This window comes from Sesamum indicum, linkage group LG7 (assembly GCF_000512975.1).
Source record: "Sesamum indicum cultivar Zhongzhi No. 13 linkage group LG7, S_indicum_v1.0, whole genome shotgun sequence".
Taxonomy (NCBI): domain Eukaryota; kingdom Viridiplantae; phylum Streptophyta; class Magnoliopsida; order Lamiales; family Pedaliaceae; genus Sesamum; species Sesamum indicum.
Genome location: NC_026151.1, coordinates 7,308,476 through 7,323,041, shown reverse-complemented (window position 1 = coordinate 7,323,041; position 14,566 = coordinate 7,308,476). Strand labels below are relative to the sequence as shown.

At 33.4% G+C, this 14,566-nt stretch overlaps 2 protein-coding genes across 2 annotated transcripts in view; both read right to left on the bottom strand.

Annotated features, from left to right (window-relative positions):
• On the bottom strand, nt 1,039–9,845 carry LOC105166491. The gene is made up of 4 exons (XM_011085868.2): nt 9,063–9,845; nt 7,450–7,690; nt 5,703–5,871; nt 1,039–1,755 (listed from the first exon to the last, which is right to left on the bottom strand). Exons 1-4 carry the CDS (start codon nt 9,820–9,822, stop codon nt 1,228–1,230), a joined length of 1,698 nt encoding a protein of 565 aa, XP_011084170.1. The 5' UTR covers nt 9,823–9,845; the 3' UTR covers nt 1,039–1,227.
• Nucleotides 12,414–14,566, bottom strand: part of LOC105166490 (2-isopropylmalate synthase A) — a 9,604-nt gene continuing 7,451 nt past the window's right edge. The window contains exons 8-12 of the mRNA XM_011085866.2: nt 14,303–14,377; nt 13,815–13,898; nt 13,574–13,708; nt 12,919–13,064; nt 12,414–12,789 (exon numbers count right to left, since the gene is read on the bottom strand). Of these exons, the coding sequence (XP_011084168.1) occupies nt 12,651–12,789; nt 12,919–13,064; nt 13,574–13,708; nt 13,815–13,898; nt 14,303–14,377 (579 nt within the window). The 3' untranslated portion in view covers nt 12,414–12,650. The remainder of the gene's footprint in view (nt 12,790–12,918; nt 13,065–13,573; nt 13,709–13,814; nt 13,899–14,302; nt 14,378–14,566) is intronic.

Below are 14,566 nucleotides of genomic sequence, written 5' to 3'. Positions count from 1 at the left end.
AGTTAAATAATGCAACTTATAAATTTGAATTATTTAACTTACTAATTATATTTTAATTTATTGTAATTAAAATATGTTATTTTCAATTAAGAAAAATTTAAATTGAATTTAAAATGTAAAAAATGTTAAGAAAAAATATATTTTTTGGACTAAAAATAGGAGCGTAAACGAGTTGAGCTCGAGCTCAAGTTCGTTAGCTCGATTTTCATCAAGCTCGAACTATATATGATGTGCTCAAGCTCGTCAGCTTGTCCAACGAGCTCGAGTCAGAGCTCAAATTTTCTATAAATTTAATAAAATTTTATTATAATAAATAACTTATATTAAATATTATAATATTAATTATAAAATATATTAAACATATAGTACAATATTTTAATTTATTATTATAAATATAAACCACTAATTAAATTAATAGTAATATAAGTAGTAAAAAAATAAAAATATATATACATCAAATTATTAAAATACTTGCACATAATTTTATATAGTTCTTAAATGATCTTATTATATATATATATATATAAATAAAATAATAAAAAATAATTAAAATTGTTCAATCATCATCTTCATCATCATTATTATTATTCTTATTATTATTATCTATAGATTAAAATAATTTATGTATATTTTTTAACTCACGTTTGGTTAAGAATTTAGACATAAAAACGTGCTTAATTTATGTTTTTATGTTAATATTTTTCTTATTACATATTCTAATTTGACGAGAAATTAAGAACATGTATATAATAAAAAAACATAGCCATGCTAGTGCTTGCCCTGTTGTGTCATTTTTTTTTAACTTTTCATGCTGTGGTGTTGGCATCGCCGTATCCGTGCATTATAGGTCGGAGGTATTGCGGAATATGAAGATGAGTTAGAGCTGCAGACACAAGATGAGCACTGAGGTAGGTAGCGGTATTAAGCATTCTTAGGCAATCTTAGACTCCATAGGCAAGGTCCACACTATAAATAGTTATAGTATTCCTGACCCTCTAAGAAAGACCAAAGTGCGATTAGCAAAGTGTACATTAGCAGTGGACAAAGCTCACGATGTGGGGTTTTCTTATGAATACTTGAGAAAGGAGAAAAGCTGTAGCAAATGATAGGGAAGAAAAAGAGGGGAAAATGGGACAGCTCAGAAATGCATCTTCTACATGCTAATTGTACCAGTAATGCATGAAATTTGATCCAACTTGGAAGCCTCAGGTGGAAACCTTATCCTAGTTACTTCTCTAACTGTCCAAAGTATTTCCCTGATATAGTCACAAGAATGTTTAGAATAATAACTTCGTCGTCTACTTCTGTTTTTGCAGCTCGCAAGCTTGCACACTTTCGGAGTAGAGACCTAAGGGCTGCACTTGTGTCGGCATCAAGGGGGCAATCCACTGCAGCACAAAGTGCAAACAACCATAAACTATCATTGAGAGGTAATCTGTTCATTTTCTCTATGGAGCTTATTCGTCTTTTTAGCATTGAAATTCGAGCAGCAGAATCCATTTTCGAAATCATAGAGAGGGTAGGTGGATCACTTATGATACTGTGTTTTTGAGAAGAATGTGGATCAACTTTGGTATCATTTGCCTCCAATTTGCAGGAAGCTTCGGAGGAGCTGGAATCATCTTTAGATGTTATATCAAATTTCTCAAAGCTAGCACTTTCAAGCATCTGAACCAAAATATCTTCTACTTGAACAGATTGCAATTTGATTGAATTTTCTTCACCGGAACCCTGAAGATCAATACGCATAAAAGCCTGAAAGAAGATAGATGTTTTCAGTTCCATATGGCAATGTTAAGATACAATAGCAAATCTTGCACTGCACGGTGCTAAAACTACATATTTTTGTTATACACATACACCCCCTTCAGTTTTTCTTGTTCAAGATCACGTGTCACGCTCAACGGTAGATTCTTTTTTATGTGAATGATACTGGTAGGTTCAACAATATTATCAAGACAAGATTATCTTTGACCAGTTCAACTTAAGCCTATTTAGAATCTTCCATTGTACTATCTCATTACCGATTATATAAAATTCTTTCTTTGTATTTCTCATATGGTTCCAAAGCAATTGCCCGTGGGACTGCGAATGTTTTCTAATTCTTTTTTTTAAACTAGCCTTTTTTTTAAGTAGTCTCCTGAAGATTATGTATCTAAATCTTTGAAGCTACAGCCTTTCTCAAACAATTCCATCCTCAGCATAATACGAATTTGACACAAGAACAAAGTTTCTAAGAGGTTTGGTGGAAGATGCTTTCATGCTGCTAACATTGGGAGTAAAGGGAGAGTTTAAGAGAACAAAGTCCACAGATTCAAGAAGCCATTTGATGGTCTGAAACAACTACCAAGAGCATGGTGTGGTAGGTTTACAAAGACAATGCTAATGATGGGACGGGCAATCTAGAGAATGTCAGCTTACTTCTGTGTTGGTATATGTGGTAGCATTATTTTAAGTCAAGATATCATGTCAAAAAGCCAAAAATAAAGAAAAATTTGGCGAAGGAGTTCGAAATTAAAAAAGTTAGTGAAAGTTGTGATACTTGGAAGTGAGGTGTCATATCCTAAACAAAGGCGTATCACAAAGAAAATGTGCTAGACTCGTAGAAAGAGATCAGAAAGTAGGGATCTTGACCTAGTATCCGCTGGAACAAAAGCACAAGTTAGAAGAAATGAAGATCGAAATACAATTGCAGATGGCCACTATCAAAAGACTCGTAGGGCATCTAATTTATTTATCTCATACAAGACCCAATGTAATAGATAGCTCTCGGTTGAGCAGTGAGTTCATGAATGGCTCAAGGACATAACAATTGCACACTTTGCAAATAATTCTGGAATATCTGAAAGGAAATTCTGTAATTCGAGTTCAATCAAAAGGGGAAATGGCATAACAATGGATTATTTATAATACCAATACTTGTGGGTGGATTCTTTATTATGTGTAGGGATGGCAATGCATCCGGGTAGGACCAGACCCAGTTGGGGTGGGGTTTGAGGCCTTAAATGGGTCCGGGGCGGATCCGAGTTGCCTGAACTCACTTCAAACCCCCCCTATTATTATTATTATTTTAATTTTTTTTTGTATATTTTATGTATAATTGTTACATATACAAAAAATATGTATAAGTTATTTATACGTGCATATAATACATAAACTTGATATTTATAAATTAAAAAAAATAATGTAAATAGTTTATATATTTATATAAGTAACACGTATTCTGAAATTTTTAATATTTCAATGCCTAAAACATGCACATATAAATTGGAAAAATAAGATTAGCTTTCAATAATAGTATTGTCTCATACTTATAAATTTACGGTAGTATTAATTTTTTAAACAAAAATAATATTTTAAAAGTATTAACCGGCTATGATGCATGTACATGGACATGATACGATACAGCACGAACACGCTTTATTCATGTACTTAATATGCTAGAGGATTATCTTAACATATTTTGTATGCTTCACTACATAATTCTAATTAACAATTATGATATAATGATACAAGATAGACATAACTATGCAGTAATAACTAATATTTTCAAAATTATTAAAATCTGTATCTATCAATTGTAAAATATATATCAATACTTATAAATAATTTAATGCATAATTTAGATTTCAAATAAAAATAACCGTGAAGAAAAATATAAAATATTTTAAAATTTAAGTATGTTGTTTAACAAGTATGATATGAGCATCAAGTGTTCAATTCAGAGTAGCAAGTAACTTCTAATTATTCACCCATACATATACTGTACACATTTTTCAACTATTGTGCAAATTAATTGATCATGTAAGTAATAATCTCCACCAGTAAAAACTCAGATTATACAAACATAATACATGCATTAAAAAATAGTTAAACAGCTCTGATTCTTTTTGGTCAAACCGTTAGTGTAAATACTATATTCTAGGAGTTGTACTTCATCTTAATAATGATATTCAATTTGAAAATTATTTCAAAGTGGAAACCGAATGTAGACATAAGTAAGAAATTATGTTATGCCATTAAGAAATGAAAACTATAATAAATTATGGCATATTCATAATTATTAAATAGTAGTTTCTACAATGTGTCATAGATAAAATCATGTGACTTAGTAAAAAATAATTTTCACATCATCTAAAAGTGAAACAAGCTACAATTATTTATTTAAATTCATATCTTCTTGGATGTTACTAGTTTCTATTTTGTCCTCCTTTATATTTAAAAGTGGATTTTGACAAAAAAATCTTTAAATATACATTTCATACTCCAAAAGAGAAGGAAAAAGAAAAGGGAAACTAACTGTATACATTTGTTTCTTAACGGTAGATTTTAATTTATTGTTTTTTTAAAAAAAAAGGCTTCGTGCATGATTTTTGAACTTGGGACTAAATTTATTGAACCAGTCTAACTTTGGACTACATATGTGGACCTTCTATCCAGTGGGATGAAAAGTACAATTGTCAATTGGAAAATAAACACATTGAAAAACATTCGGTTCTTATGCAATAAGATTGTAATAAATTAAGAACCAATGGGATCACTAAATTCTTTATATTATGAGATACAACATATTTCAATTGCTAAGGTTATTATATTTCTTTATTAGTGTTCTTTAAGGGTAGTTTTATTCTTTTTACAGCATGAACAAGCTAGAAAATGTTATTTGTGAAGATAAGATTATAATCTTAATTAAAAGTTGTTTCTTTTATTTTAAGAAGGATGGTTGCCATATTTGGTTCTTCTTCAATCTTGGTGTGTTTGCACATATACAAATAACTCTATGTTCACTTGCTCATAAGCAAAGAATTGCGTGGAGAAATACAGACATGCAAAAAGAAATATAAACTTTACATTTCTACTCACTTGAAATAAAATCATTTCTTGGTCGACTTGTCAATTTATATTTAGTAGTTGATTCTTTTACTAACTCTGTAAAAGCAACTTGTAGGTTCTTTTATTGCATCTTGTGCGTACCGACTTATGTTTGTATTTACATTCTCCAATACTTAAATACATTTTTCACTACCATTTCGGACTTGAATTGTTATCTTTCCCAGTTTATCTAAATTCAAATCATCCTAGTGCTCTATCTCCAACTAGTTCTCATCGTCACTTTCGGCGAATCAATTGTTCTTTCATCAGTGGCAAAGAATCTTGTCAAATCTTGAGAAAGTCTGGACAGCTTATAAGAACTAATTCTTCATGATGATAAAGCGATAGCTGATGGGACAACTGAGTGGCCCAGCTGCCTATGGCTAAACTTGGGTGATCGAATAAAAGTTCAATGTGGAGCCAAGCTTTGATGAGTCTGATCATGACTTGCCCTTGGTCCACCAACATGCTTCCTTCGGTGAATTGATGCTTGGTTCTCTTCTACTTTATAGAGACAGAGTAAACTAGTTTCTTGTGCTTCCAATTGAATGTGAGTATTTTTAATACATGTCAGTTTTGTCTACATAGATATTTGACAAATAGATAATTGACTAGCCTCTCGAGACTCAAGCTCCATGTTTTTTATTCAAGTATGAGCACTAAAGTGTCACAATATTTCGACTCGTTCCTCATTCTGTGGGGCATCCTATATATGGTTTGAGTGACAAAGACGTGTATGTAAGGCCTCACTTTATGCAAATCAAATGAAAATCCATCGAAAGAGAAACTAAGGCCATAACAAAAAAGAAGGAAGGATCAACAATATTTACCAGTCTCAGCTCTGAAAAATCGTCAAGAAAGCTGTCCTCCCACTGTTTGAGCGGCAATAAGTGCTCCGGGCACATCATGATGTCAGGAACTTGAGGCATATAGGGACTTTGTTCTTTGATTATATTAACCTTAGCAACTGTTACCTTGGGGATTCTAGCAGCCTCCCACCTATAAAACAAGTAATGCACTTATGAATTAGGTCCCAGGACACTTATTTTCAAAGTAGAAAATGAAAATAGTAATCACTGTGAGGTCCTCCTTCAAGAAAAAGTTACACATGGATAATTGTCCGCATCACAGATTGCCAAACTTCTACGTCAATTAAGTTTCAAACACGTAGGGTCAATCTATGACGAGCAATCTAACTAGAATAAAGGAGCCAGCAGTACTATGATAACCAATCAACTAATCTGATAACACCTCAATACAATTAATACCTGTACTTGTTCGGATCTTTTCATAAATCCCCCCAGGTTGAAAACCAGTTTGAATATTTTCTAATATCTTCCCAATTCGAACACCAGTCTAAACTTCTTTATTGCATAGTATCGAGATGTAAATCCGTCAAACAACGGCATGTTATTATATCAAAGATAAGACAACTCTTTGCACCACATCTTTCTCATTGGTATAGTCCCTAATAGGCATCAGCCCTACCTTTGACTCACTCAAAAACCCAAGCAATTCAGAAGATCTCATGTCGAACTTGCGAGGTCTAAACCAATTCTCAAGCCCATATATTAAGTATGTATCGTCATGTTAGCCCACCAACCACTTCTCTAAACTAAGGGCATCAAGTATCTTCTAGGGCTACAAGTTATTTCTTTCTTACACCGGAATGCTATGCCTTCTCTCAGACATGAGCTGGAGCTGTTTCTGGATGATATCCAGTTTCAAATGAGTGGACAAGCTAAATCTCGGACAGAAAGAAATGAAAAAAAACACAACCACAGATGCAAAAGTTTAGCGAGTCATACCAAACAGTATCACATAATCATAACATGTAAATACATCAAGTAAAAGGTTGGTTTCCAGACAATAAAGTACCTGAAACACTAGTAAGCTTTTCTATCTTTTCCTGGAAAAAGGGTGGAATTCATCGCAAAATGCCACTTTAGCCCTAAAAAGCTCCATTGTTACCATTGTGATTTATTGCATTTTGTTGTCTAAATGATAACACCAAGCAGCAGTACTAAGATCAGTATTCTAGAGAGTTATTAATGCAACTAAAAATGGAATAGCAGTTATTACACTTGAGATGGTATGACATACGTCACTATAAACTGAAAATTGATTTATATACGAGATTTAAGCCACAATCTTTTAGCAGTTATTTTCGGTTGTTTATTCTATTGAGTGGAACTAAAATTGGCAAAAATGCTTATATATACCATTGTTAGTAATGCAACTAACATGAAATAAAATTATTACACTTGAGATGGCAATGATATATGTCTCCATGACAACCACAAAATTGATATTTATAAGAAAATTAGCCCAATTTTGTGTTGTTTGTTTCTATTGGGAGAAACTAAACCGGGAAATACTTAAATATTTAAGTATTTGAAAATAACAAAACCAACAAGGTGTATCATTCTTCTCTATAGTAACAGAAACAACATACACAAGCAAAAGAATGACCCAGCATGCATTACGTAGATCTTCAGTGACAACATTCAGTAAAACCACAAAGAAAACATTCAGACAAATTGCATTACCACACAATCTTGGAAGCTTAAATGATACCTTACACGCCTAAGATACTCAAGTCCATCTTGGGGAGGGCCAGAATCAAAATCAGGTTCTCCTTTAACCAAAAAGGCTGGCCTCTGAATGCTACTGTAGTCTTCATCACTATCATCATCTTGGCTGCACTCTCCTTCCACAACCGAGCAGTCAATTTCATCAATATAAGGAGGAGAGGAGGCAGGATCTGATGTATTCAAATTTTCAGCTTGGTTATCAGCAAACTTCAGGCAGTCTTCACCTGAAAAATGTATGCAATGTTAGTGCAATCTTATCATATAACTAAACAAAGATACTGAAACTGAAAGAAAATTATACAAGTTGATCATCTGACATCCAAAAACCAAATTTCCATCATTCAAGTAATAACTACTCAATATTCCAAATCAAATTTCTGTTCATTTTACAAGAGAAGGCACCTAGCACCCTCAAATTCACAAATGTAAATTCCTATATATTTTTGGTTCAAAATCAGTGCATAGCTATACAATGATCCACATACAGGATACTGATTCCTAATCCCAATGCGCTAAACTAGGCAATTATGCACTTAAGCAGGGATAAGAGTCCTATTGATTCTATTTTTAGTAGCAAACTAAAGATATATTTCCGGTATTTCACAAACAAGGTTATAACTAGGTCATTTTTTAGTACACAAAGATATTTAGATGGTTTCTATTTCCCGTTGCAGTCATAATACCGCCAAACACAGAAAAATAGAACATCAAATTGATAAACAAGAGTAACACATGTGGCAAAAGAATTAAAAACCAGGAACCCACCCCACCCACCCCTCAAAACAACCACCATTTCCCCCCACCACACACAACAAAAACAACTTAGAGAAGAAAAGAAAAGATGCAAGCAAATTCTTAGAGGGAGGGACGAAGAAGGATCAACATTCATATAGGTTATTCCCATAATCTAACAGCCTAAAATAAACAGATATGAGCAAGAGAGGAGAAATAGGAAAAGAAAAGAAGATGACAGAAGATGTAGGATAATATATAGACACACACCATGAAGATAACGGATACACCTTTGATTAGCTGTCAGCTTTAAATTAATTGCCTTTTTAAGACTCCAGATAAAGCTTACTCAAAAACAAAATAAAGGTAGAGATTAAACAAGCATGCTTGACCATAAAAAATGATGATTCAAAATTTGAAGCACCCGCAAAGATGTTCTGTCTGATTTGGACTGCTATAAGGCAACTCTAGAGTAATTATCGCATTTGATCTTTGATCCCTTACATAGTTCCATCATGCATTCTCAATCTAGTTTGCAATTATCACAAAATGAAGTATCTTTTCTGGAACACTTCCACCAAATAAAGCACCTTACGAAAAATACAAAGCACAACACTAGAAACATGGATAACATGAGCAAATATTCAGAAGGATGATCCACCAAAGAAATAACAAATTTGCCATACAATTTATAGAATGTAGATCAAGAAGATCAAATAACAAGTAATAGGAATAACAAGAATGTGCCCCAGTGAGAGTCATCTCTTCATTGAACAAGGTAGCAAAAGATCTTGGTTGAAGCATAACAAATCCCAAACAAAACATAAGAATAAAATGTATAATACTAATAGTAGAAAAACATACCCAAATTAGCTGATTTCAGGAACTGGGGCCGAGGATCAAAGTCAAAGCTCGGCACACCATGCTTCTGATGAATGTTAGCCAATTCGGCCAGTCCATCATACTCCTGAGCCACCTGCTGACCGAGACCGCAATACACCTCAACCCACTTCTTCTTCTGATCTTCCAACTCCTGAAACCTCAGAGCCTCCATCTCCTTTCTTGAATACTGCAGTCTCTTCTCATTCTTTTCATTGGGGGTAAAGTTCAAAAAGTCCTTGTTTTTCCTAGCCCTTCCTCCTCTTCGTTTAGGCTTCTTCTCCTTTATCTCCTTGGTTTCTTCCGGCTTCCTATTCCTCTCGGTACCATTACCGTCACCATCACATTTCCCATTTCCGAGAAGGGAAACCTGGATAAATGCAGTGTCGTCAATCATTGGATTCTTAAGCGCGCATTTCTCCGAACACTGAACCTGCTCTTCTTCTTGTATCTTGGCTGTAGTTTGTTCTATAATTGCTGGGACACCCATCTTCGGTTTGTTAGGCAAGTCGGTGTCATATGCACCAGGTTCTTGGACGACGACGGGGCGGGTGTCTTCTTGTCCGGGAAAGTGCTTACCGTTGTTTCCAGAATCATCAGAAGCATCTGCTGCGTCTCCTGGAGCGCAGCCGCCTGACTCTTCGGAAAACAGTAATCTCCCCTGAGACGGCGCTGCAACAGTAGCCTCAACAAGGCCAGGTTCGATTTTGGCGGCACTAGCATCAGTAGGACCTAAATTTGCCATGACTAAGTGTCCGAGAGCGAGCGAGCAAGCACAAAATCTATATAATTCATTTAATGAGAGAAAATATATATAAATAAAAAATAAGGATAATTACACCACTGCTCGAAATTTGATCTAATTACACGAAGATATCCTAAAATTTATCTAATTACATATAAATTTCATGTAACACCTAATACCTCCAATTCTAAAAGATGTCAAAACACTTGACAGAAGTGATCAATTACATGGAGGTAAATTGCTTCATTTTAAAAATTATAGGGAGTAAATTATTGTATTTTAAAAAATATAGGGAGGTAAATCTCTATTTTTTTTCTTAAGGGGGTAACTTGCTCATTTGCAATATCATAAGAGGTTGCTTGTATTTTTTCCAAAATAAAAGTAAGGGTACTAGGTGTAATTTTTCAAACTACAAGGGGTCTCTGTGTAATTAAAATAAACCTCAAGGGAGGGGAGTGTAATTATCCCTAAAAATAATAATAATTAAATTCCATCAAATTTGGTGTTATTACATAAATATCTATAGCTTAAAAAAGCTTTGCTTTATTCTAACAAATAAATCTTTTCATCAATTAAAATTTATCGAATTTATAGATATTAATAATAAATAAATAAAAACTACATTTACGATTGACTTATTTTTTATTTATTTGTTTGGAACAAAAGTCTAAGTGACCCAAAGAAATCTGAATCCTAACCAAAGAAAGGTGAAAGACACTAAAAAAATTTTACAGGATAAAGCTAAAACCTCAAAATTTAAAAAATCAAAAAAATTACTATTGACAAAAACAAATAAAACAGGCCTAGTCTGAAAAAATAGGATTGCAACAGTTGGAAAAGCAGTTGCCAACAAAGCATAATAGTCATATCTGAAAAGTGGGAGCCAAAGCAGACGACCAACTCAATGACGTATCTAACACAAATCTGAAGTCCGAATTTAAAGTCCATGAACTATTATAAATAAGAAACTAGAAAGCAAATGGGAATCATTGAAAATTTCTCCAACTCTTTTAATTATTAATATAGCTATAAAATCCTCTAAAGAATTTTTGAGTGTCTAGTTTTTCAATGTATGGGGATTTTCCTTCAGAATCCAGTCCTCTGGTTAAAGAGTTATCTCCTCCAGTAGAGAAAAAATATATATATATATATATGTATATGTGTGTGTGTGTGTGTGATATTTCTTCAATAAAAGTTTAGGTTTTTGTTTAATCTGTTTGTCCAGAATTTTATGAAGTTTCTATTCTGAAGTACTTTCTAGGTTATGGTTGTGTTGTCTGTAATTGAAGGAGTCAAGTACCTGTGGATCATCTGTTGTGGTATTGTGGTTGGTAGAAGTTCGTAAATCGAGGGTTTGGAATACCCGGTGACAAGGAGCTCAAAACAAGCTATGAATTTATGAAGGTTTAGTTTTATCTCAAAAGTGTGTTCAGCTTAATCAATGAACAGTAACTGTATTATTTCTGTTATGTTTAAAAATTATAAGATCAAAATTGATACTATCTCAGGTCAAAGACTATGTACCTTAAGTGCAAACCAATATAAAGTACAGTATCAAAATTTATGACATCCTCTGTATTGTGTTATCATAAGCGCATTTTTATCTCAAAATCCAAATTTACTATGTTTATTTTACTTGATAATGCAGCCATTCAATCTCCAACAAGAAATTTCAAAGACAAAAACAGTAAAAAGCATAAGAAATCTCATATTCAACTAGATAGATAATGTATTTTTTAAATCAATTTTTATACTTAAAATATTATTGTATTCAAAATATCTCCTATGATGACCACATTGTAATAAGAAAAGAATTCAAAGTGCAATACATGAGATACAATATCATAATGTTGTTTCAAGTTTAATGACTATCATAATTAAAAGAAATATATATCTTAATTAGTGTTACGACTCCACCATAAAAAAAAAAAGAAAGAAAAAGAAAATATGCAATCATGCATGACAAGCATCTCTTTACATGCACTAGCATCAAAACACTAACATCTGTGAAATGAGACCTCCACGCAAATATGAACAAATAGGATTATTGATGTTCTATTTAGCAACTATCAAGCTTGAATATTTATTTCTTTTTAGTAGAATGAGCGTTGGGGGGTCGAGCACAATCTAGGTTCGAGCCCAAATTTCTCTTCTTTAAAAAGAAAATAATGTCAACTCAATTAATTAATTGATAATGAACTTAAATAATTAAAATAATAACTGCATATCTCTCGATCACCATCATATCCACGACCTTGCGTTGTGTGCCTATGTGTAATTTAGACAAAACAATTTTAAAGAGAAAATATATTTAACACAAAAATAGCAAAACAATCAATCCAATAAGTTGTTGGGCATTACTTCGAATGAATCACCAAATTCTTATAGGACATTCGCTTTAAATTCACAATGTTTCCCTTCTACCTTCTTGATTTATAATTTTAAAAAGAAAAGTATGACATCATTTATAAAATTCATGATTTTTATAAATTGGACTTGGCAATTTGCCAGACATATTTTTGGTCTACAATTAATTAGAAGTTGTAATGGTCCAACTATAAGGTAATAATTCTGTTTCTATTATGCACCTATTGGAATCTGAATCTTACATTATTTATTTTTTCTCATCCAGTATTTATATCACTACACATCCATCAAAACAATAAATACATCAAACTTATATAAGAGTTGGAGCATACAACATAACCAAAATTAGGCTAGCACACAATTTTTTGGTGCTAAATTTAGTACTAACTCATAAATACTACAATCTTTAATTATTTTCACAACGGATTTCTGATTCAGTTGCTAATAACCTTACTATTACTTCATTTATATGCATTCAGCACCTTGCTTTGACTGGGATCCTCGGTTTCTACGCGATTCTTGAAGCCCAGTAGCTTGTTCAGTGCCCCAACGTAGGCTCGAACACTTGAGATAACGATATCCATTGCTGCTCCAGTTCCACTGCAGAGAAGAAACAATGTTTTTCAACTCTGAAGAGTAAAAATGCCACTCTGATTGTTATCTTTTCTTCTTCTTCTTCTTCTTTTACTTTTTTATTCTGGAATAAAAAGTTGTGAAATATTTTCTTACCTGAATGCCCGGTTGATAGTTTCTCCAGTCAAAGCATGGGTTGAGGTAATACTATCTTCTCCACGAATTAGAACCCTTGTTGTGGCTATAGCATCGATGCCTTCAGTCACTGCATTCATGGTATACTCAAGAAGTGTGACAGGAACCTGCAAGAAAGTGGAAAAACTAGTTAGCAATGCTGGTTTAAGATATCAAAAGAACTGAGATATGTATGAGTACCCAACTAATAAAAGAATCTAGAGGTCGAACCGTGGAGTCAGGATAAAGGTAATAATGTAATCAGAGAGCTACTGAGTACTCTCAACTCAGCCAACAAATCCTGGTCTAAATGACTCAAATTTTTTAGTTTACATCTGGGATTGCACACAAATGGATATCTTTATTATACGGTCTCCAGAAGTGTAAGTTACTTAAGGAACTTCATTGACATAAACAACTTGGTAAAGCAACTCAACTGCAGCAAAAACTATCATATGGAAGTTCAAAATAACTAACTTCACACATGTTATATGCATACGTATGTTTGTCTATTCAAAATTGACTTTTATAGCAACACAAGAGCATGAGAACCATTCTTATTTTTCCAGCTTCAACTTGTTCAAATTAGCATGACAAAACAATGTACAAGCAACTGCAATTTCTTGAAGTTGCAGACCTTAACAATAAGATCAACCGCCTTGTATGCTGCATCGACTGGCCCTGTTCCAACCGAACAAGAAATATGCTCATCACCATTCGCATCAATTAGTTTGACTGTTGCAGTTGAAAGGCCAAGAGATCCACAAGTAACCTGTCAATGAGAGACACCCATTGGGACTTGGATGAACCGTCCTATTTTTCCAAAATTATATTGAATGATCAACCATTAAACTGAAACAAGTAGGATGTAGACATGCCTGTACATCTTCAAGTTTCCAAACAACTAATGGCTGGAAAACTTCATCAGATACTAGGGCAATTAGATCATCGTCGGTGATAATCTGGAAAATCAACATAGTATAAACAAGTATGCTCAAATATCTCCACATTACCAGGTGAAACATGAATCACATTCATGCACCAAGAATGTTAAATGCTATATGTTGGTTATTAAGGCCAGTTACTTGTTAGAATGACTGAAAAGTCAAGAGGCAAAGACAAGAAAAACAGTATCAAAGCCAACCAATGATTTCCAGGAAAAAGTTAAAAGAATTACTGTTTACTAAAGAATTTAATGTATCAGGTTGAATCAATAAAAAAAAACAGGTTCCAGTGCTCACCCATGCTTATCCTAATCCTTTTTACTTTAGGATCCTAAAAAATTTGAGCCAAAATAATAAACAGATTCTTTTTCTCATCATATCATTCTTGCAGAATTCAGCAACAAGGAGAGAATTTGAACTACCTTCTTATTTCCTGCGACATCTTTGAAACGTGCAAAAAGATCATCAAGCTCCTTGCCATCTATGTCATAGCCAAGCTGCAAGCACACTCATATAAATATTGATGCATACTATATATGAGTTGTAGAAACGAGTATTGTAAAACCCAACCCAGCCTGCCCGGTCGGACCGCTCGAACCGTCAATCGGGCTACAAAGTGGGCTGTTTGCGACATGCAAAACCCAGTAGGGGGTGAAAATCGCCTTTTTTTAAGAGACCGGACGACC